We start from the raw sequence: 23,564 nt of genomic DNA, 5'->3' as shown, positions 1-23,564 counted from the left end.
GACTCAAATCTGTTGGTTGTTTTGATTTCTGGTGGTTGTGTTTGACGAAGTTTCTTTTTTTCCCTGCTTCTGCCTACCTGAACCCAGCTGTTCTGACCTTCTATCTCCCTGGTGGCTTTCAGTCTGTTAGGGGTGATGCAGACTTCCATGAATTGTGGGTGTGCCAGTTCCTCAAGATCCTGTTGCTGTCTCACTTCCTCCAGCTCCATTTCTAGCATACTTACTAGTTTATGCAAATCCTGGATCGCGCGGCACTTTACGCACACTTGGTTTAGCTCCGCTGGGTTTTCTCGGATTTCCCACATCAAGCAGGTGTCACAGATTACAGGCTTGAAGACCATGTTGAGGTTTTTTTTTTTTTTTTGAAGTTTAGTTTCTTCTGCAGCTGTCAACCTGCTTTCAAACTGCTTCGAAACTGCTCTGTACTTTTCCACGCCTGTACTTCTCCCACTCGCTGTCGCTTCCACTCGCTGTCGCTGGGAAGACTGCCTCGTTTAACTGCGTTGTTCTGCTGTGCTGTCGGCTCCTCCCCTCGCCCGTGTCTCAAAACGATGCTGAATTTGAATCAGCTGCTCCGAGTTTCAGCTTGTTTGTTATCAGAAAAACACACGCGGCTGTTTGACTTTGAGCTGCTGCTGTGTTTCCCCAATGTCCTCTGTTTTCTGATTAAAGCAATTCAAGATGCAATTTCTCCTTTCTGCTTCGAAACGGCTCTGTACTTTTCCACGCCTGTACTTCTCCCACTCGCTGTCGCTTCCACTCGCTGTCGCTTTATATATTTTTTATATATAAAGACCGGCCCTGGTCCTGGATTGCAGGCCTAAATCTAGGCCAGCCCTGGGCCGCCTTAAATCGCAAGTTTTATTGTAATTATTAATTAGAAATAAAAACATTTTATCAGAAACCTTTTTGTGACTTTTTCCCCAAAGAATGATGTTATTCGAGTAATCGATAATCGTACTATAGGCATACCCAGCACAACTCTACTCTCTATTAAGCTCCTGAGTTAAAGATTTGAGCGTATTTTATAAATCCAGTTCTAGTCATTAAGAACCTTGTTGTTTGGTGGTTATATGTATTGTAGGAGCTGTATCGTTAATCATACTTTAAAATCTAACTGGATACTTAAACAATAATTTCATGTACACTGAATAGCACGCTATGTTTTACTTAATCACACCCCCTCCTCATAATATTAATATTAATTTTTTTTTTTAGACAGATGTAACAGTCATGAAAGAATGTTAAGTACTGCAACTCAAGAAAAAAAAAATCCATCTATTTTTGTGAATCCATTAATTAATGTAAAAAAAAAACAAAAAAAAAAAAAAAAAAAAAAAATGAAACATTGCCGGACTGCCCTCAAGGTAGGGCCCCACTGGGATCTCAATTGACCTAAGTGGTGGTGGATCTAAATGTGAAGAACTCAGAAATGTCATTACACTTGCATTATTTCCTTGTGTTTGTTTTGTTATTTATTTTTTTGACAAATCCTTCCCATTTCTAGTTTCTCATTTAAAAACCTCCAGTACACTTGGAATTTGAATAATCTTAAGTGTAATATAAATGTGTATTAGAAACTTGGAACTGAAGAGTCGTTGGGGACATAGAATAACTTTACTTGATGTGTTTTTCTAAATAGAATAAACCTAGGGTCTTAAGGTTGCATTCATGGCTTAAATCTTATGCATGTTGCCTTAGTGGCATACTTTGTATGTATCTTTGTGCAGGAATGTGTTCCATATAAAGACTGTTTTGTTTACAGTCCAGGAACAAAGTTCACTACTCTGTTTCATATGAAGTGTTTGTGCCAATGCGTGAGAGCACTTAAGCATTCTTTTGGCAAGACTCAGAAAAACAGCTGATTCTTGCTGGACTTACAGTAACTTGTACATTCCCATGCTTGACAGATTGTTATAAAAAAATAACTGCTGATAATGACAGAAGCAGCCAAGACTGAAACACAGCTGTAATTGAAAATCGGATTTAATAGAATTGAAAAACCAAGGAGCTTTACTGATGTTTCAGATTATTCTTTCTTTCTTATAGCCTAGTAGTGGGAGTTGAGGAGTTGGGAATTGCTACTTGATCGCTCCCTTCCTCCAGTTTAACCCCCAAAAAATAAACAGGTGTTGGGTTACTGCAGAACAGTACACTAATGTCTCTAAAAGAGATTAAGTGAAGGGAAGTAACTAACTATTCATTTTAGGTATAGTAGATGAAAACAATCAACTGCTGTATTTGGCAAGAACAGATGTACCACATTATATAATACAGGTAAAGTGTGTGGTTTTTTTTGTTTGTTTTTTTAATTACATGAGCATAATATAGATTGCTCACTGAGTCAAGCTGTTCTTTTTAGGGTTCATGAAAACTAGATAACGGTGTATACTGTAAAGAAAAATAATGTAATGTATGGAAAGCAAACATTGTTCATGCTTAAATGAGGACGTTACACACAATGGTCAACTTTCGTTCAGCTGCTTTGGTTGTAAGTACTATTTTCTGCCATTGTAAAACTGCATTGGTTTCCTTAGTTATGGTAACCTGTTAACATGTATTCTTTATATTACTTTTCAGCAGCACACCAGTCACCTCCAGTGTCAGCCCAAGATCTGCAATCAGTTTTTAAAGCAGGATACCTAGAAAAGCGCAGAAAAGGTAGGAAATCATTTTTATTAGTGTGGTGAAATAGAAAGTTATATAACTTAAGTTATAATGTGTTAATTTTGAAATAACTAATTAAATAAATACAAACAGTCAATTGTTTGCTTTTACGCCCTAGAACATCCATAACAGAATTCGATTTTAAACTCCTGCTTTATCTGCACTTCTCTTTCAGATCACAGCTTCTTTGGACCTGAATGGCAAAAGCGTTGGTGTGCTTTAAGCAACCACACCTTCTATTATTTTGGAAGTGACAAAGGTATTGTAGATTCATTACATCCAATACTAATTTGATACACTGTAAAGAATGTTGGTGTAAAAAGAAAGTGAAGAAACTCAAAATGACCTGTGCTAAAATCAAGCGTCGTGCAGACTCACACCTCCAGTTCTCTTGGCATTAAACATTATAGGAGTCTACTGTTCATCTCCAAAGGTGTGTGCAAGTCTCTTTAGAGTATTTAAAAACATGGTATGCTAGATTTGTTGGTTACCCTGTTGAAGGTATAGAGGTGTATTGTATGTCTCTGTCAAGTTCCATTACAAGTGGTGGTCTATGAAAATGAACTGTTTCACTGCCACATTGGCTAAGTCAAGTTTCATAATGGTCATTATCCAATTCTGCTGCCAGTAGGGTTCATATTTATTGACCACTGACCATACCAGCCATACTTCACAGTTACAAGCCAGAACAATGCAGTGTTTAAAGATGCAAACTGTGGTGCGTCTCTGAGTGGCTCACCGGGTAGAAACGCAGCCATGTGGTGTGCAGGTTCATGTCCTGGCTGTGCGAAGTAGCTGGTCTTTTCAGGGCATTCTGACGGGAAAGTCAGGGATGGTTTCTCCTCATCACAGTACAGCGGACACTACCGGCCAGGTGCCTAGTAAGCTTAGGCTGACACCTGTAGGATTGGCCTTTGTACTCTAGAAACTGGTAGCTCCCTGACATTCACTGTCAAGTTCCTAGGTGTAAAAGAGGAAGCTGGCCGGTCTTGGGATTGGAGGATGCCCATTGAACATTCTGTTCTCCTGCACCGCAGTGAGGGGGGAAAATGAGTGGACTTTTCAAATTGGGAAGACAATCGGGTGTAAAATTATTGGGAATGTTAAATACAAAAAAAAAAAGATATAAAAAAGGTGCAATCTGATATAAAATGTGCTTGTGCAGAGATGCCAACTGCTACAATTTGACCATAGCAGATACTATTTTGGAGGTTCTGCTATGGCGGTACGTCAAAGGGGTATAATACTACAATTTTTATTAAATAATTAAATGATGAATACTTCGTGAAATTTTACTTCAATTCCATGCGTGTGTTTTCCTGTTTTAATTTTTTTTTAATGAATTAGTGGACCAAAACAATAATCCCCCGGGAATACACACCAATGTGTACTGCACGGCTTAAGTATCATGGGAAAGAGAGTCCCAAATAATAAACAATATCTACCCCACAATAATGCAGACATGGTCACCTGTCCAGGGTGCATGCAGTAGTGCTTGTGGAGGTCGATACAAGTTTATATTTGTGACAATGGTGAAGTGCTGTCCGAATCTGTGTTAGCTCTCTAGTAATGCACAAGACAAGCAAACAAAACACTCGCTGTACTTTATGTGCAACAGGGTCTTTCACAGTCCTTCTCAGTTTATATACACAAACCAGTGCGAAGGAAAGATTAAGATTCCCCTTTTATGCTGTCACACATGACCCCTTGGTAAACGAGTGCAGCCACCTCTCCAATCTGCGGCTGCCACGTAGTTTCCCTTCCAGGTCAATGCGTTATTGCAACGGTATCACCCCCTTCCTAGCTGGCTGACTTCCCTTGAACCCTGGGAAAGAACTATCAGGCCAGCCCATCCAAGGAACTCTGTTCTCGCTGCTTAGTGCCCTCACAGGTCGGGAGGGAGATTTACAACCAATAATCATTGTATTTGTGTCACAGGGTCTTTCAAAAACAGCTTTGCAAATGTCGCCTTGCTATCATTATCAGTTGCACGTTTACTTGGTTGCTTTTTAGTAAGGCTCGGATTAAGTCACTGGTGTCGCAGATTCCGTGATTTTAGTAAAGAATATTGAACTTTGCCAACACAGACTTGAAATTCCACCTTAACAACAAAAAAAAAAAAAAAAAAAAAAAAAGCTTTTTTCATGGTTAGCGAATGATGTTGAACTAGCAATGTAGCCGTTCACACTTTAAATTTTTTCAGCGGTGTCAGTTGATTTCAACAATTATGTAGTGCAACACTACTGCCCGATTTTGTCAACCTGCAGCTGCATTGTTCAGTGTCTGTCGGGTGTTTGACCCAAATCAAGCAAAGTATCTCAGCATAGCTGAGAAAGAAGTATTCTACTGTTTGAAGACAACAGTGTAACACAGCATGAATACCATGTTTACTGCAAAACTGTCAGTGAAATGAAATTCAGTGTTCTAAAGAATCTAAATTAAGTTCTCGTAAGAACTGCATTTTGGAATATAACTTGAAAACTTAGATTTGTGTGCATTAAAAAGAGATTTACAATGAATTCAAGCCCCTTGTTAGAATTATTTTCATAAAAGCAAGTGATCTCTTTAGCTGTTAAGGTAATGTGAAGACCTGTTCCATCATAGATATGCTTACAAAGATCATTCCAAAAAAGTCGAAAAGAAGTAAGACGTTTCCGAGTCATTGTTGCAGTTTTGGTTTATATCAGTGATTCTGGCAATGTAAGAGTTAGATGGATATGTTTTATGTTACATTTTAAAGTGTGTTTCTCTTACTTTATTTGGGGTACAAAATTTTTATGGAGTCATCCAGACTCTTTTTTCCACTCTGTATTGTTAATCAGACTCTTTTTTCCACTCTGTATTGTTAATCAGGTCATTCCAAAAATATTGCCCCCTAGGAATAATTTGTATTTTTTTTTTTTATTATTTATATCTCAAGTTTATTATATAAGCTTGTCAAAGAATCACACTGTTAAATCTGTGTTGAGGTGTTGTTATTTTTGTAAAGTTTTGAGTTCAGTATTTCAGTCCAGGTTTGATGGCATGAGATCCTCATTACTAATCCAGAATAAATAGATTCAGTTTATTTATTTATTTATTTAAAAGTCAGTGTTGAAGTTTTTTTTTTAAATTGGGTTTCTTAAATTTCTAAATGCAGTGTGTTTACAACTACGAAAAGTATTGATTGAACAGCAAAACATAGGTCATTGGCTTGCCAGTACCTAAGAACCTTTTAATTTCTAAGGGCTAGCAGCCAATGGGCACGTGCTACTCTGTGCTCCTTTCAGAAGTTGGCATCTGTACAATTGACATTTAAATATTTCAGACAGAAGAAAGGCCATGCATCACAATAAAAACTAAACAAATGTTACACCTTGTATTTTAAAAATGTGAGTTATCGGTTATAAATGTGTGGTAAATTGTATATTGCTGGCGTTTGAAAAAGAACATGCATCAGTTTTTTTTTTTTTTTTTTTTTTTAATTGAAAATGGGGACTGTCGAAAGTACATGAACATGTAATGAAATGAAATGGTGTAAAGAAACATCTTCTGTCTGACCCATACTTCTCAACTTGGTAAACAAGCGAGTTCTTTTCTGTTGTTTTTATCTCTGACAGACAAGCAGCAGAAAGGTGAATTTGCTATAGATGGATACACAGTCAGGATGAATAATACACTCAGAAAAGATTCGAAGAAAGATTGGTGTTTTGAAATCGTTGCTCCTGAGAAACGCATCTATCAGGTTTGACAGCCAGTACCCCTCTTTGGAAAGAAGTTGACAACAAATGCATCTTTATAAAAAATATATGTGACTAGAAAGTAGTACTTAAGTTTTCATAATACTGTTTTAACTGAAGACCTTTGTTGAATATTTACAGTATTTTTTGGTCTGTTTTTCTTTTTTTTGCACTGCAATACATTGTGATGGGATTGCACCTTGTAAATACCCATATGGGAATTATTGTGTCAATGAATGAAGGTTCTTGAATAGAAGCCATATTTTTTAATTTATTGATAAATTAAAAACATTTTCAAAAATGTTTAGCTAGTTCAACATACTTTGCTCACTTTGTACACTGTATAACCGTTTTGAAGTTAAACACTTTGCATTTTTTAGTTATATTAATCCAGCATCAATGCTGAGTGCAAGATTAATGCGTTTGAAATGTCAGGGATTGCAGCTGAAAGCCAGTTAATGAAGTTGTCAGGTGGAGTGCTTGAACCTGACATTTACATTTTTAAGAAGATTGTACACGGCAGCAGTCTAAAGAAATTCACAGATGTCGCTTAATTGTCACAGGTGAATGTTCATCAGTTTGCATGTGACATTGATGAAGAGAAGCAGATTCTTCTCTGTACAGCTGTCAGCTGCTTATCAGAGATTCAAATCCATCATCTTTGGCTTCAATTACGTACATTTGTCCAAATGAAGTGTACATTATAGGAGGCACCCTTGCACGAAAAGTACCGTAATACACGGAAAGAATAGCTAATGGTTATTTTATTTTAAGATGTGGCATGAATAATATTTTGCATTCCTTACAGTATCTGCTGCTGATTATTTGTTCTTTTTATATTAATTCAGTTTACTGCAGCCTCTCAGAAAGATGCAGAAGAATGGGTAGAGCAAATACAATTTGTACTGAGAGGTGAGTCAGTTAATATTGAATGGTCTTTATGGTTTAACTCGTTAAGAAAACTAGATGCGTTTTCTTAATGGTCATTTTGACCTGTTTCACATGTTACAGTATGCAGTAAAACCTGTTATCAATGACCGTTAAACTAGTGGTCTTTATATCCAGTTGTTTTAACATATAAAATGTAAATGTGGACTTCTTCTTTTACAGGTGGGGTATAGGTTGGACTAGAGTGGTGAAAGACTCAAATATGTACAGCATGAGACTCTCATTCTAATGGGAAAGTTGAATACGTGTTTTATTAATTTTAGACTGCAAGCCTACTTTTGTTTTTGTCGTTTTTTTTTATTAAAATAGACATGGCATCTGGCATTATTCCGGAAGATGATGATGGACAGACCTATGATGACGTTGCTTTGAATGAGGAACCTGGAGCCATTGAGCCCATAGATGAAGACATTTATGAAGAACTTCCAGGTGTGTTTCGGAACTTTTGTTCACAAACCGATATTGCGCATCAGTTACAAGTACCAAACAAGGTGTAAAAATGTTTTGTTTCAGCTGCTCTAATAGGGCTTTAACATACAGTTAATATTGTCGGTTTTGTTGCTGGTGGGTGTTAATCAAAAATATGTTTACATTCACTATATAGAGAACACCGCATGGGGTAGTGTGTGATATAACAATTGAATACCCACCCGAGGGCAACGCCAGAGGGGTTTATCCAAGCATCTCACCCTGAGGGTGGGCGTTACATTCTCGTTTGTCACACACTACCCCATGCAGTATTTTGTATAATCTCTGCCAGACTTCTAAAGTTCGGTCTGTACTAGGAGCTATAATGCGACTGTAACCAAAGTGAACAATTTTAACTTTTAAAACAAAAGTTTTCTGTGTTTTTTTCAGGGAATAAGGTGTTGTGGAACTGCATTTTTCTTCTGTGCTTTGCCAGTTCTGTTTATTTTGCAGTCAGGTTTCCATGACAATTTTTTTTTCCCAAAAAAGGCTGAAAAAATGGTTAGGGAATGTGTTAAAATTATATGCTTTAACCTTTTTTTTTTTTTTTTTTTTTTTTTATACACAACCATTTTTATATTCACCAGTTTGTTCTGAGGGTGTTTGTCTTTGCTAACATTTCTGTGAGCCTTTAGTGAACGTGGCTTCAGTCAGAATCAGAGTGTATTCCAAAGCATCTGTGGCTGTGAATGGGAGATTTTTCAGGTGGCCGATTTTGTAGATGTTTACGGTGACTCCCTCATAGAAAATGCAGTTTGGAATCAACCAGAAGATTGAATGCAGAGGGCCTGTTGACAAGGTAGTTTTGATATTGAATTTATCTGATTTTCGCTGGACGTGGAGGGACTTGTTGCCATTTGACAACTTGCTCCGGGGTTGTGCTCTGTTGCTGGTATTAATGAGCGCATGTTTATGATTATGGTGTGATTCTTGATTATGATTTTTGAATGGGTTCGGCCGTGTGATATGGGAAATATCAACTGGATGATCCCATTCAAAAAAATTAGAGATTCATTTTCCACAGTACAAATATGGGAAATATATTTTCAGTGATACACCTAACAGTGCTCCTCCTTTTTCAATGTATTTATTGAAAGTGGGACTACAGTCAAAAGTTTACATACCCCAATGGAAATTTCTCAAAAACAAAGATGACAAAATTAGTTACAAGAAATAGATGTCTATGATTTTTTTTTTTTCAGAAAATGCTAATTCAAAAGTATGCATACCCTTTGATGCTATAATAGTATTGTCTACAAGGTGCTAGAAATTTCAAAGTCTAGAAAATGCTGGATTGTAGGTGAACATTCTTAGAGAGTATAAAAGGGTTAGGCGTAGAATGATTGCTGTCATTACCAATAAGTCAATATCCGGGAAAAAGTAAAGAGCTATCTGAAGACCTTAGGCAAAAAATTATTTATTGTCATAAAGCTGGAGAAGGGTACAAGAAGATTTCCAATCATTTGAGTATCCCAATTTCAACTCCCGTTTTTATTATCAAGAAGTACAAGACTCGTGGTACTGTCGCAATGCTCCCTCGCTCTGGTTGAAAGAAGGTTCTTTCACCAAGAACAAGTAGAAGAATTGTGATGAAGGTTAATAACAATCCAAGATTGATTGCCAAAGATATTCAAAGTGAATTGGCTGCAGGTGGGACTGGGGTTTCCATTTCAACCATAGGCAGAGTATTGCATGGTGAAGGTCTCAATGGTCACAGACCAAGGAAAAAGCCACTCTTTGGAAAACATCGCAGGGACAATCACTTAATTTGCAAAACAGCATTTGAATAATGGATATGTCAAAAGTTTTGTGGAGTGATGAAACAAAAATATAGCTATTTGGTCACACCGATAGTCGTTACGTTTGGAGAAAGTCTGGTGAGGCGTACAAAGAAAAGAACACCATACCTACTGTCAAGCGTGGAGATGGTAATGTCCTTCTGTCGGACTATTTTTCCTCTAATGGCACTGGAAATTTAGTTGCATGGTAAAACAGTTTCCATAGCATACCAAAAGATATTGGCCAATCACCTGAAACCCTCTGCTACAAAACTTTGTTTAAAGCGCAACTGCATGTTCCAACACAACAATGATCCAAAGCACACATCAAAATCTACTTCAGAATGGTTAAAGAAGAATAAAATCAAGGTTCTGGAATGGCCTAGTGAAAGTCCCAATCTAAATCCGATTAAGAATCTTTGGTATGAGTTGAAGGCACAGGAGAAGTCCTCGGAATTTGAATGAACTTTAACAATTTTGCGTTTTCAGAATGGTTCTGATTTGTTGTTCTACAGCTTAATCATTTTCCAGTGAACTGAGGTCTCTGTTTACAATAACAATACAAATAATTGCTACCCTCCAGCAGAACTAGGACAACTAAAGTAAATGCAAAACAAGTACCTTGCTGGTGGAATATCCCTGCAATGTATAACGTGGTTTCAGTTTTATCTATCAAAAACATTAGGTGTGAACTTATAAAGTTTATTCAGAGTTGTATTTAAATAAGTTGCCAGTTTTCACTTTTTGCAAATGTATTACATGATTACAGTAAACAATATGGGCCACACTGGAAATTAAATGATGTGGTGCATCACCTGGTACCCCCCAACAAGGAGAGTAGCGACCTGGCACAGCACTATTTAAAGGAGTCATCAATGGGATAGTGCAGTTCAGGGATTTTGCAGTATGCTACCACACTTCCACTGCACTGACGTATGATACATCGTTGATCCCCCCCCAAGACTGCATGGTCCTTAAGGAATTCCCCTTACTATGAAGCCCTTATCGTATACAGCAAGTTGTACATTTGTATTATCAAATACATTACCTAATGACTAAATTAAATGTGATATTGCTTTTTTTGTTTTAATATTTAAAAGTGCTGTTTTTCGTTCAGTTGCCATTAAACCCTATATTGCTTTTTCAGAATCTGTTTAGTACTGTTCTTCTCACACCCACATATCCTGGAAAGGTTGTAGCTTGAGGTGTGGAGTCCTAGGATGGAAAATCTTCTCGCCAGTAAGGTTAAAATGCAGTGCTTAATGTCCTAACTGCTTTACAATGGAACTGTTATTCTTATCCATGTGCTACTAGACATGAAAGAGAGCAACATGTTAAACTGTTATGTTTCTTTTAATAATTTTTTATGAAGTGTCTCCAGGGTTTTTAAGCTTTAACAAAATAAATGTAGTGCAGAAAGTAACGTATGTGGCTTTTATTTAATTTTTACATGTTGTATATCATTTGGTATGTTTTAAGATGAGAAAGGCATCTGATTCTTATTAATTTCCTTTCACTGAAATAAGACATTATATTGCAAGTACTGATCAATCATGATCTGTTTCACTTCCTGCCTGACATCAGTATCCAAGCATTTTTGACACCTTTGATTTGTAGAAGTGATGGGATGTGAACGCAATGTGACAGAATTGGTTTATTATTAAGAGATAGAATCCCGTCTTAGAAAGGCTTGTCTGCTGAAGAGACAGAATTGCACGAAAGTAATTGTACTGGTATCATATCTCCAATGTTAACTTGTTAAATATTAGCAATTTCAGGCAGCAAGCTGTCTGCTGTTACTGCCGTTGTGGGTGAAACTCAAGTCCCTTTTTAATATTTTAAATATTATTTAATTTTTATTATTTATAATAAATTATTTTAAAGGTTTTCCTATGATGGTTTAAACTTTTTTTTTTTTTTTTTTTTTTTTACCATCTATTGCATCTATTGTGAGTTGAAAAAATATTAATCATATTTATGGTAGTATTTTGATTGTTTTTTATTGTTTGTTTTTGTTATCAAGAGATATTGAATTACATAGGCTACCTCTTTGTAGATTTCCATATACTTGACAAAAAACTGTCATTGAAAATGTGACATTTTGAAGTCTATCATGAAGTACTGTATTATGGCTTCCAGTTGATTACATGATGTTAAATAAGATAAAAATTATATATAGTGGTGTGTGTGTGTGTGTGTGTGTGTGTGTGTGTGTATATATATATATATATATATATATATATATATATATATATATATATATATATATATATATATATATATATATTATATATTATAACATTTTGTTGGTTATTCTACTGTCTAAAATGCAGTTTTTGTGTGTAATCAGTTAGTTTAACTTGTCATATAGAGTTTGTTAAAAGTATACTGTACTACACAAGTTGTGCAGTTGAAATACAACTGTTCTGCTTCAGAAACACAGACAGCACTGTCCTCTTTTCTAAAGAGGAGGTTATATAGGCATACAGTACGCGTACACACTTGTTAAGAAAGCTTATTAAAAATGACCCTTTTTAAATGGATGGTTTTAAAAGTTAAGGAGACATGGGCAATAAGTCATATGTACAATAAGCAGTATTTAAGCAGTGTTTTTGTATTTTCTATATAGTTAAGCATCTATAAGCTTTTGGTTGGGCTGATTTCTTCATACTTGCAAATTTTTAATACATAATTTTAAATAGCATTGTTTTAAGGTGGAATGTTTTGTCCATGTGGTATTGTGCTAATCCACATACTATGCGAACATTATATCAACACCCATACATCTGAAATACTTCTGGAATGTATTTGCTGTTCAGAAAATAAAGATTTAGCTCAGATTTTTTTACGCCTCATCCAAGGAATATGCATTGACGTTATCCTTAAATTTAAGTTGCGTGCTTGCAGGATTTAACATTGACTTAGGAAAGATTTTGAACAACCACTAGTTTATTACAGAAGACCTACCATATTTAGAGGTAGCAGGTACAGTGATACTGTATGGCTGTTTTAGCAACTTATACTGTGTCCTGTGTTGTCCATATCGCAGTGTTGTATTTTTAAAAATACTGACAGCCACATTTTTAATTACACATTTTCACGTCATAAATTAACGGAACAATTCATTTACTCTGGAGTGTCCACCAGGAGAGAGAGAAATTCGACACTCATTTCTATCAGAGCATCAGCATTGTGCAGAGGAGGGAGCGTGAACTGCACACACACTGATATGTTTAGGAGAATATTCCTGTGTAAAAAGTAATTCCCTGCTTTACCTTTTATGTGTAATTAATAATCAAACTATCTGGAATATGTTAGTAATAATAATTGCAGTACTGTGGTATGGACAGCACGGAACCCAGGTAAAGTTCATTGTTTTTGGTTAAAACTGCTCAGGGTTCTGTAACACTAAGGGATTTGTGATTTATTAATCAGAATCAAGTCCCATCATTTACCAGAGATACCCACTAGATTGTGCTGCCACTGAATTATTCATCCTTGTCTCACCGCTCTGGAATGTGCTGAATGTCAGTGGTCTAAACATAGCAGCAGTGGTTTAGGCTGAAAGAAAAGCATGTGGGAGCCCTGCCATTGCAGTGGAAATCTCCAAGAGCTGTTGTGTGGCGTCTTTTATTGCTGAACGGCAGTCTTATCCCATGACTTCAGCTTTCAGAAGAGAGCAGTACATTGAACTAATTGTAATCCTTTTTGAACATTTTTTTAACAGATAATAGCAGAACAACCAGTTATGCCGCTGGTGTCTACTGATCATGGTGTGGAATACGACAGCCATTGACTTGTCATAACATGAGTACAAGCTGGGCAAATAATCTTTTGCCCCTCTTCAATCTTTTTAAAATACTGAATACCTTGAAGGATGTCTTTACTCCCATGTTTCACAACAAATTCAGTTGACAGGAAATTGTACATGTACTATACTACAATGTAAAAGGACCCATCACAAATTCACAGCCCTTAATATTTTCATGTTGTTTTGATGAGCCAACAGAATGACAAGGTGTGCAGTTTGCTGTTACTTGTAAATTGGATGTGGAGTCTTCTGATTGTTTTACCCTTAATGTGGATGCCCAACTGTTATACAGAATGACCTTTAGGCCTTTAGATGCCAGTCAGGGTTGTTCAACTTCACCCTGATGTATCCCCATGTCCTGATTCTTTCTATGGTTATTCCTGTACTGTGGGGCATTTCTTTCATACGTGTTAAGTCATAGATATAGTACACTGCATGTATATGTCATCAAGTGCAGTTTATGGTTCTGATTTCAGCAAAGGGTCAACAACATCACCTCATGGAGCCTTCTACAGTAACAATAACCCTTTCAGGACCAAGCATTTTTTCGGTGGGACCAGGACCAGGTGGTTTTTTTGCCTGTAGTTGACTCTCTTCCTATAAAAATGCACTAAAATAATTTTTGTACAGTAGAATAAAGGAAATGGTGTCCCTTTTTCAGAACACTCTTCAGAAACCATATAAATATGTTTAAGTTATTTTTGTAAGTATTTTCTATTATGTATTCTGCTTAGAGGTGCATGTATAAAAATGCATTATTCTATGACCAGAGGGACTTTACAATACTGTCTGAAAGTTTCGGTGAAAAATACTGAGGTTTGGACAAATTACAAGACATTGTTTCACCTGAGTGATTGCAATGACATAATACACGTTTATTCTCACGGTCTTTAGAAGCAATAATGGACACTACTCTCAGTTTTTTAATTTTCTTAAAATAAATACTTGTAGATAAAGTAGTAGTCATTAATTTCATTATCAGTAATAAGGAAAAAAAATACCTGATACATTTAGTTCATTAAATAATATATGCTTATATTATAGTTAATATAGTATAGGCTATATTAACGATATCTGTCCGATCAGAGCATCTCATTTCTGTCTTCGATGCTGTGTGAAGGGAATAGCGCATGTTTATCCTGGTGTGGAGAAGCATGTAAATACAGTCTGCTTCTTTGCAGAATCCTTCCAGATTTTTGGGGTATGATTGCCATAGAAACCACATTTATGATCTTCATTACCATCTGGGGGTTCGATGGTTTTTGCCGCATAGTTGAGCCATTTTTATTTACCCTTATGGGAATAGTATAGGAAAATGAATTATCCATACAACAAAGATCTTAATCAATCTTGATTACAGTATGTTCATCTTTTTTTTTTTTTTTAAAGACTATTGATTAATAATAATGCAATTGAATAGAATGACTAATAGAAGCATGTAGAGATGAAGAAAAGCAAAGTTTTCAATGCAGAGGCATTTGAGATAATCACACTACTGCAGAGTACTACAGTCTACTTTAGTGTAAAATGTAAGCTTAGATTGGCAGTGGTATTTCTTATCATTTTCGTTTACAGAAAGATGTGCAGTAGGCTTTGTCGTGTTGCCAGGAATTGGAAAGCCTGGGTTGTTAGGTTGCCTGTCGGTGGCTTTCCTGAACCTGTCTCTCTCAGTTGGAGTCACCTTGGAGAGAAAAAATGTGATTCAGAGAAAAAAAATACTACTAATGGTAAAAAGCTATTTTCTTTGTATTTATGCGAATAACATTGCTGATTTAAAGTATAATCTACTGAAGCCGTTATTGGAGGACCTTATTTTAGTATGTATTAATGGATTGATAACTTCATTTTCAGTCCTTTTTATATTTAACCCTTGGGGCACTGCATGTGTAGTATTTCACTCCATACCTGTAGCAGCAGAGCCAGATATGTACATCGGTTCATTGCTAACAAGCACGTTTTCTTGTAGGGTATTTTTAATCACCTGCTGACCGTGCTCAAGGTTTTAAGTCTGGGAGTAACTTACCCTCTAATTCTAACACTGAGTGAATAAAATGTGTTTCAGGGGGTAAAATGCAACATTACCTTGAAGTCCACAAGTAGTCTCGATTTTAAATATTGTACAATCTTTAAAGGTAATGGGGTAGGCATTAAAAGAGAGAGACATCTATTTTAACTGCAGTGTTAGTTTGAACTCCTTGTGTTCTACAAGGTTTTTTAATCTGCTCAGTGAGTTTATCACACTGACTGCAAATTAATCAGTGAACATGTTACAACTTCAATATACATCTGTACAGATAGATAAAATAAGGAAATGCATTAATACTTTATAAAACGGACGCCTTTTTTTTTTTTTTTTTTGCGGTTGCCTCTGACGATGGTTCCAGTTGGATTTGTAGCTGGACTGGGGTGTTTACACTTCAAATTTGCCTTACTAATGTGGTTGGATGATGTTTGTTGGGTTGGTTTTTCTTGTGTACAGTTTCCTAGTAGCTGAAGACCTTGTATTCTAGGAGATGTAGTTGTTAGTGGAAGTTATGGGGGAGGCAAGACAAGGAGACAAGCTGTGCAGCAAAATTGTTATACATATTTTGACGCATTAAATTGAAATTGAAATTTAGTGTGTGTTTAGGATTTTTTTAATGTGGTAAAATGGCAGGTATGCAGTTTATCTGGGCCTCTGGTTTAGACCAACTCTTCTGTTCCATGCAAGCAGGAACAGGATCTGGCTCAATCTCCCGATGACCAAAAAAAAAAAGTTATTTAGATTTTTTCCATATTGCCAAAGCAAAGCAGCCCCATACAATCTGTGAGACCCTGATGTTATTACCTGTCTCCAGTGTGGACATCATTGAAGATGATGCTAGGTAATAAGGAGACTGCACAAACAAATATATTGTGCCCCGCTGTCAAATAATACTGACTAGTACAAAGCACAGGCTAAATGAAGACATGTCAGATGATGGAGGTTTGCAGCTGAATGAATGGCTTTGCTCTCCAAATTCATTCTGAACAACAGTATGCATTTTTGTAGGCACTGTAACATTACTGTGTTAATAAACCTGCATACAGTGAGGATATTTTATGTTCATATGGTAGAACTTTGACTTAAAATTGAAGGCGGTAGTATTTGGTTAGGTTTGCATCAGTTTTTCAACAGCAGTAAAATAGTTTGTGTAACCTTAGAGAGGTATTGTAAGAGTGGTTTTTATTTGAGCGTCGTTTATTAAGTGTTTTTGTACATTCAAGTCGTACCTCCTTTATTAGTTTTACTTCCAAAGTGCATTAATGAGTGTTTCAAAATACAGCAGTATATATGAAGATACCTAGTTAGTGAGACTCTTGTTGGAATGAATGCTAGTAGGCCTATCATTGTTGACCAAGTAGTACGGTACATGGTGGCAGTAGGTGCAGAGGAAACGTTTGATACAAAAGTCTTTAAGTCGGATCGCCAACAAAGCAGTTCACGTGTTTCAGTAACTGTGAATTTGTGTTCCCTCCCCACATTTTGGACTCCTATCCTGCCTATCCATGAGTGCTGCAAACTCAATCAATTAAATAGTTTAAGACTTTCTAAAAACCGAAAACATAGTTGATAAATCACTTCCACTGAACACAGCAGATGGAAACTCTGATTCCAGCAGATCTGTGCTGCTGTATCCAGTGCAAGTACAGAGTGTGTATGCACATCTGCACAAATAATTCTGGGAAGAGCATTTTCAGCCCCTACAGAAAGCCATCATGATAGGTAGACTATGTGGCTGAAAAGTACAAATTTCAACTCTGGTTTGTGTCGGCAGCTTTCCTAGGCACATTTTTTGTTCACATGAAAATGGGACATCCTGAATTTTGAGGGGGGCATAAAGGTTGCATGAAAATTGAGGGGAACGTATCCCCCTGAACCCTCCTGGTAGTTGCGTCTATGCCAGTGTGTAGAATTTCCGGGAGCTCAATGTCTACCTTTCTACATGTTGATGGTTTTTATTAAAATCCCTTCATCATTTTAATATAGTAACATAAATCAAAAGTTCTGGCGAGACCTACCTGATTGATTCTGACAGCCTTCAGCAGAGAGAACTGCAGCTTAACACTTAGTCTAGTTGTTCAGATGTCTTGGGCTGTTTGCTTTTTAGTTTTGTTGATGAAAGGTGCTGATACTAGTAGGCGTATGCATACACTACCTTAAACCTTTTTTTATTTATTTTTTTTTTTTTAGTGCATCCTAAGAAGTGTAAAGAGAAGCTAGAAGTTTTTGAGTTTTAAAAGCTTTAAATTAAATGCTTCTGTGAGCAGGTTGTTTTTTTTTTTTTTTTTTTTTTAATTTTATTAAAGGCAGCTTAATTTACCGTGCATGTATTGAAGTTCATTTTGTTTGTCTGATTACCTTGTTGCTGCATGCTATCAGCGTATTGATTTGGGCTTAAGTCCTAAGGTCCTTATACATAGTCATATGTGTTATTGTAATTAGGTCTGCAACGAAGGGTACATTTTGACCTTCGGAGGTTCAGAACACATTACCGAAGGAAGGCTCGAACCTTTGGTACTCATTTGAATAATTTACTGGTGACATCACCACAGCTACTTGTTTATTTGATTGAAAATCATATTTTGCAGGTAAGCCATATAAATGGAATAAAACATTCATGTGAAGTTTTAAGTAATATGCATTATACAAATAAAAAGATCGAATTGTGCATGCGAGTGACATTTAATATGTGTTGTTATGGTATTCACACATTGTCAAATGATTTCTGTTAACAGGGAAAAGAAAAAGAAAAAGAAAAAAAAACATACAGTGCGTGAATGGCGTCTGACAAAGCATCGAAGGTTTAAAACAATCTTCGATTTCCTGGCTAGCGAACGAACCTTCTAATATAGCCCTAATAGTAATGGTTTATAATAAACCAGTATACTAATCTAGAACTTTGCATATGTTTTTTGGGGAGTGGATGACAGCAGGCCTGAGTTCAGTCTTTCGTTTTTTGCTGACATAAAAAATCTGTATGAGTTTTTAAATAAGAAGTGTTTCCTCATCATAAGCTTTCATAATGCTGTCAAACACCTCCGTGGCTTTGAGCCAACATGTTGATGAATAAAAATGACATTTGCAATAATGGTATATGTCTTTCCCTAGGCTGCACAAATTCTGTTTTGGTTTTTCGGTTTTAAACTTTCATTTAGATTTTACTAAAAATTGACTGTCAAAACAGCTAGAGTTGATAACTGAACAAATCAAACTTATTTACTTTCCTAGTCTCTCCATTTGTCAATCTACAACATTATTTAGCTTACATTGTTGAGAGTATTACATTTACGTGTCTGTCTGTCACCTCAGTTGCCCGTCTGTCACACATTTTTACATCTATCTGGAAAACTGCTTATTAAATGTAGATGTAACTTTATTTAGTAGAGGTTATTGGATGTATCAGATTGTGGGGCATATGGTGGTGCCTTTCTGTCTGTACATTCGTCTGTCTGTCTAATTTTTACATGCATCTTGAGGGCAAGGTTTTTCCACCTACTGTAAATCAATCATTTTTATGTGTTTACCAAGATACTTGCACCTTGCTTTCTTATCTGTGGGTCTTAAATACAGTACACCCTCGCTGTAATGCCCTTCATTATAACGAACCTTCGGCTATAAGAAGCCTGGCCACGATCCCAGATAAAAAAAAAAAAAAAAAAAAAACATAAAAAGATTATTTAAACACACACTGTCAACATCCTGGATCTGTATGCATGGGATGCCACCTCTGCAGTGAAGTAAACTCTTTTGTCTTAATAAAAAATCATTTTACATTGCAACAAAGCTGGAGACTATGTAGATCATTTGAAAAAAGTAGTAACATAGGCATAACTCTGTCGTGAATATAGGTTGTCAAAAAGCACAATGTTTTTTTTTGCTTGGCAGCAACCATGCGGCAAAGCAAAATAGATTAAAGAAAAAAACAAAAAGAAAAAAACTCTGTCAAACGTTTCATGTCAGGTTGAGTGGAATAAAAGGTCAGTTTCAGATTCTTGCTTTTATTCACAATGTCATTAACTTACTCCAACAGCCTGTCCTTCGTTTTGATTGTCCTTTCACTCTAACTTTACTACTTATCCAATTTTCAATAAACTATTCATTTCATATTTTTTATTCTGTACATATTGTTGATATGCTTCACGGTTATCCACGTTATACAGATAGCTTGTAATGTAGAATTTACAGCTGCAGTGGAGGATGCATGTTACTGGCATACTCGCAGAGAAAGCAGGACCGATCAGTTCTTCTAAACATTTTGCGTTCACCCATACCAATGTATTCCTTTTAACGTTTTTTTTTTTTCTTACCATGTAAACCAGCCAATATGTGGCTTTATCATGCTCTAGGTAACATGCTGTAACTTTCCACCAAATGAGAATGTGTAATTAAGAATGCATGCTAAAATCAACGCAGTTAAAATGTTTAGTCTTTGATTAATAAAACAGTTACCTGATTATGTACTCTGACAAGTATGTAAATGCATCCCACTGTGTTACAACTGTTTTGATTTTAATTACCAGTTTAAGCCTGCATTAATGTAAAAGATTCAGTAAACTTTTTTTTTTTTGTATCCTTAGATGAAGACCTTCCTAATGCTCCTCAAAAACAGCCAGAGAAAGTGAGCAAACCCAGTGGCAGCAACCTGACAGGTAAGTCAATATATTCTTTACTTTTCCTCTCCAATAAGAAAACTATTTTCTCTTCGCCAGAAACCATCCTGTGTTTTAAAGTCCTCTTAATCTGTGCTAACTATCAGGCTGCTTGAACTGTGTACTTTAGTGGCAAAAAGAAGATCTCTGCATTGCTTAAGGTAGAAGGAATCCACTTGAGAAGGCTTTACAAAGTAAGCCGATGTATATAAGCTATTCTTTGCTGAATTACTTTGTAATGACTCAATTAGCTTTCATTTCTGCACAAAGGAGATTTAGCTGCATAAATTAGATAAGCATCATTGGGAAAGTGTCACCAAGGAAGGACAGTTTCTAAATACAACACACAGTCACTGTCACACCTATAAGAATATAATATAGACATCTCTGTATACTTTGTGGTTGAGCGGAACAGACTTCTGCCACTCAGTCTGACTGGGGACAAGGAGCTACCCAAGGGACTGGCAACGTAGACGTCTCTGAAAAGGTCAACTTGACACAGGCTCTGACAATCGACCCACTGCTCTGTCTGCTTTGATAAAAATCAGATAAACTTAAGACCGCTAATTGATCTGCAGCCTGTTTAAATGTTGGCCATGCATATCTTCATTGCATATGATTAGCACGAAAAGCAAATGAAGACGAAGGCGAGAGATGCCTGGTAAGAAAAAAGGCTGGCGACAGCAGGATAAAATTGGAACAGGAATGTAGCTTCACAGGAAAGTGGGAAAGGAAAACATTCTCCTATCTGCATGTACCTGCCTGGCAACTGGCCTGTGCTATTTATCGGCAACAAAAATCCTATAGGAGTGTGTCCTAGGACCAACTGGCTCTGGTCCTTTTCATTTCCAAGCCTTTTAAAAAAAGATACTGAATTTCATCAGCTCAAGGACATGCCACTTAAAAACACATGCACACACACACATGATTTGACAGAAATAGGGAGAGTATCTGCTTCTTATCAGGACTTTACACTTCCCTACAACCCAGTGTCAGCAAAGGCAGAGTTTGCTATTGTGTCTGAGCTGTATCCAGGGAGGAAATGTAGTTTGGGTCGTTTCTCCTCATCATAGGTACCACGTTCATCAGCAGCTCTGCTGTCAGAGAGGGAGGACAGGGTAATGCTGGCAGGAAGTAACATTTCAGAGCTCTTGCTGCTGTGACATGTGGAGAGGAAATAGAGTGCTGTTTTCAGGAAGACCACAACACCCCCCCAACCCCCGACAGGAAGTCCGAAACAGGTTGCTCTTAGGAGGGTTTGGATTACAGGGAGCACACACTAGGTCAATAAAACGTACTGCTGTTAGAAACATGAACACACATTTGAACTCTTAGGTCAGTTATGATTATTGAAATGATGTTTGGATCTCTGCAGGCATATGTTTATTGATTTATTTATGGTTTAATGATTTATTTATTTATTAGTTTGATTGATTGCCTTGATCAGAGGTGATTTAGAAACCGATTTTAAAAAATTAATGTGTGTAGAAAATGCAACTCTCAAACTACTTGCAGCAGTAATAAAACTGCCTCTCCCTGCAATTACTTCTTTTAATTGTGTATCATTTCTGTTTTTTAATAGTGTAATAATATAGTGTGTATATTCAACATTTCTGTAACTTCTGAACTATAATGCTTTTTTATTTTAGATGGTAACTGGATAACTTTTTCTTTTTTTTTTGGGGGGGGGGGGGTCATTTAAGATTTCATGCAGCATACCCAGTGCTATCTATCCATTTCTGTGATGACGATGATACAGATGCCAGTTGAAAATGTCAGTCACAATATTCAGAGTGTCGTCTTCGAAGACCCAGACTCTCAATGTGAGCTATGGTCAGGCTTTTGCCCTGCTGCAAATCCCTGAATGCTTTGACTTGACTCTTACTGCAGGCTGTGGTTTTAGTTCATCTGCTCAGCACTAACCTTTGTCCTCCTGTAGACAGTTAACTTTGTAATACTAGAATGACGGTTGCCGTGAGAGCAAGAGGTTGACAAGTGTGTTTCTTTCTTGCTGGGCACAACGTGACATGAACTTCTAACCTCAGTCAAGAATGCCAGAATGTTTTTCAACACTGCATTTCTTTTCCCTTGAAGAGTAATGTGCATGCCTTGTGGAAGTCAATGACTACAAAATATTCAGCTTGAAAACTTTTAAAATTAAAAGTAATGACAAGTTGTTTAGTACCCCCTTGAAACCTGTTTGCAATAGATTGTGTATTTCACTGGAAGTACACAGCTGTGGTTCATCGTTAGATGTAGGTCACCATCGATTTTAAATAGTGCATTTTGTTTTATCTCAAAAGTAATTACTGTATTTATATTTAACTTTTTTTGTCTCCTGACTTTTTTGATCTGAAGGTAATTCCCTTTCCTTTTATTCAGATTGCTCAATTAGTTTGGAGTTTACTGTGCTTTTATTTTTTTCAAGCCTGCTCTTCCTGGATTAGTTTTAAGGATTAGAGTTGTAAGCACTTGAAGAAAAATGGTAATATTTCCTTAGGTCTCTTGTTTACAAAGATGCAACTGCATAAAACTATATTCTTTTAATATTAATCAAAAAGAACAAAAAACATTACTACTGTACACAAATCTGCAATCTGTGATTTGTATCTTTTATTTTGACATGTTGGGATTAGAAAGAGTGCAATGCAAAAGAGAGATTTTGACCTTATTTAAATTGAATAGTCCCTTGTTAAACTCTATGGCTTTTGGCAGTGAAAGGGTCTTTTAGAAATGTATATGAAACTCTCTATTTTGAGACCAAATGATTTGCAGAGAAAGTAGTCTTAACAGTGCAGATCCCGTAGCTGAACAATGCAGATCCCGTAGCTGAACAGTGCAGGTCCCATAGCTGATTAGCAGACTGTACATTCACACAAGAGTATCACTGCCTCAGTCTGTAGGTTTGGATTCACACAGCTTGTGAACGGGAGGTTGCTGCTTGGTCAAGTCAGTCGGGTTTGCCTCTTATAAAAGTCTTCTTAAGGAGGCAGTATAGTCCAGTGGTTAAAGTCCAGGGCTTGTAACCTGAAGGTCACTGGTTCAAATTCACCTCTGCCACTAACTGACTCACTGTATGTGACCCTGAGCAAGTCACTTAACCTCCTTGCGCTCCATGCGGATGAGATGTTAAGTCTGTGTCCTATTGTAACTGACTCTGCATATAATGCACTTTTCACAGCCTACCTCTGTTAAGAGCTTTGTGATGGTGACCCACTATGAAAGGTGCTATATAAAAATAAATATATTATTATTATTGTTATTATTATTATTGTTGTTGTTGTTGTTGTTATTATTGTTATTATTAAAGTAAAACCATAGAAAAGTGTAATAGAGCATAGTGAAAGCATGTTGAAGCCCAAATAAGCACTGTAAAGCCCAAGAATATGGTAAAGTATATTTAAAAAAACAAACAAACAAAAAAACTGAATGCCCACAATTGTGACATTAAATTCACCATTCTGCCATCTAAATGCATGTAGCTACTGATAGCTTATGCTA

The 23,564-nt window shown here is 36.5% G+C and overlaps 1 protein-coding gene across 2 annotated transcripts in view; it reads left to right on the top strand.

Annotated features, from left to right (window-relative positions):
* skap2 (src kinase associated phosphoprotein 2) overlaps positions 1–23,564 on the top strand; it is a 67,229-nt gene that overhangs the window by 31,303 nt on the left and 12,362 nt on the right. Inside the window, exons 5-10 of one of the 2 annotated variants that reach the window (XM_041249018.1) lie at positions 2,584–2,661; positions 2,843–2,926; positions 6,267–6,391; positions 7,235–7,298; positions 7,644–7,763; positions 19,992–20,063. In XM_041249018.1, coding sequence (XP_041104952.1) covers positions 2,584–2,661; positions 2,843–2,926; positions 6,267–6,391; positions 7,235–7,298; positions 7,644–7,763; positions 19,992–20,063 — 543 coding nt within the window. Of the gene's footprint in view, positions 1–2,580; positions 2,662–2,842; positions 2,927–6,266; positions 6,392–7,234; positions 7,299–7,643; positions 7,764–19,991; positions 20,064–23,564 lie in introns of both variants that reach the window. The other variant, XM_041249016.1, reaches the window with a different exon arrangement.

Source organism: Polyodon spathula, chromosome 4 (assembly GCF_017654505.1).
Source record: "Polyodon spathula isolate WHYD16114869_AA chromosome 4, ASM1765450v1, whole genome shotgun sequence".
In the NCBI taxonomy this organism is placed as follows: domain Eukaryota; kingdom Metazoa; phylum Chordata; class Actinopteri; order Acipenseriformes; family Polyodontidae; genus Polyodon; species Polyodon spathula.
The sequence above is the reverse complement of the archived record's forward strand: the minus strand, read 5'-3'. Positions and strand labels throughout refer to the sequence as shown.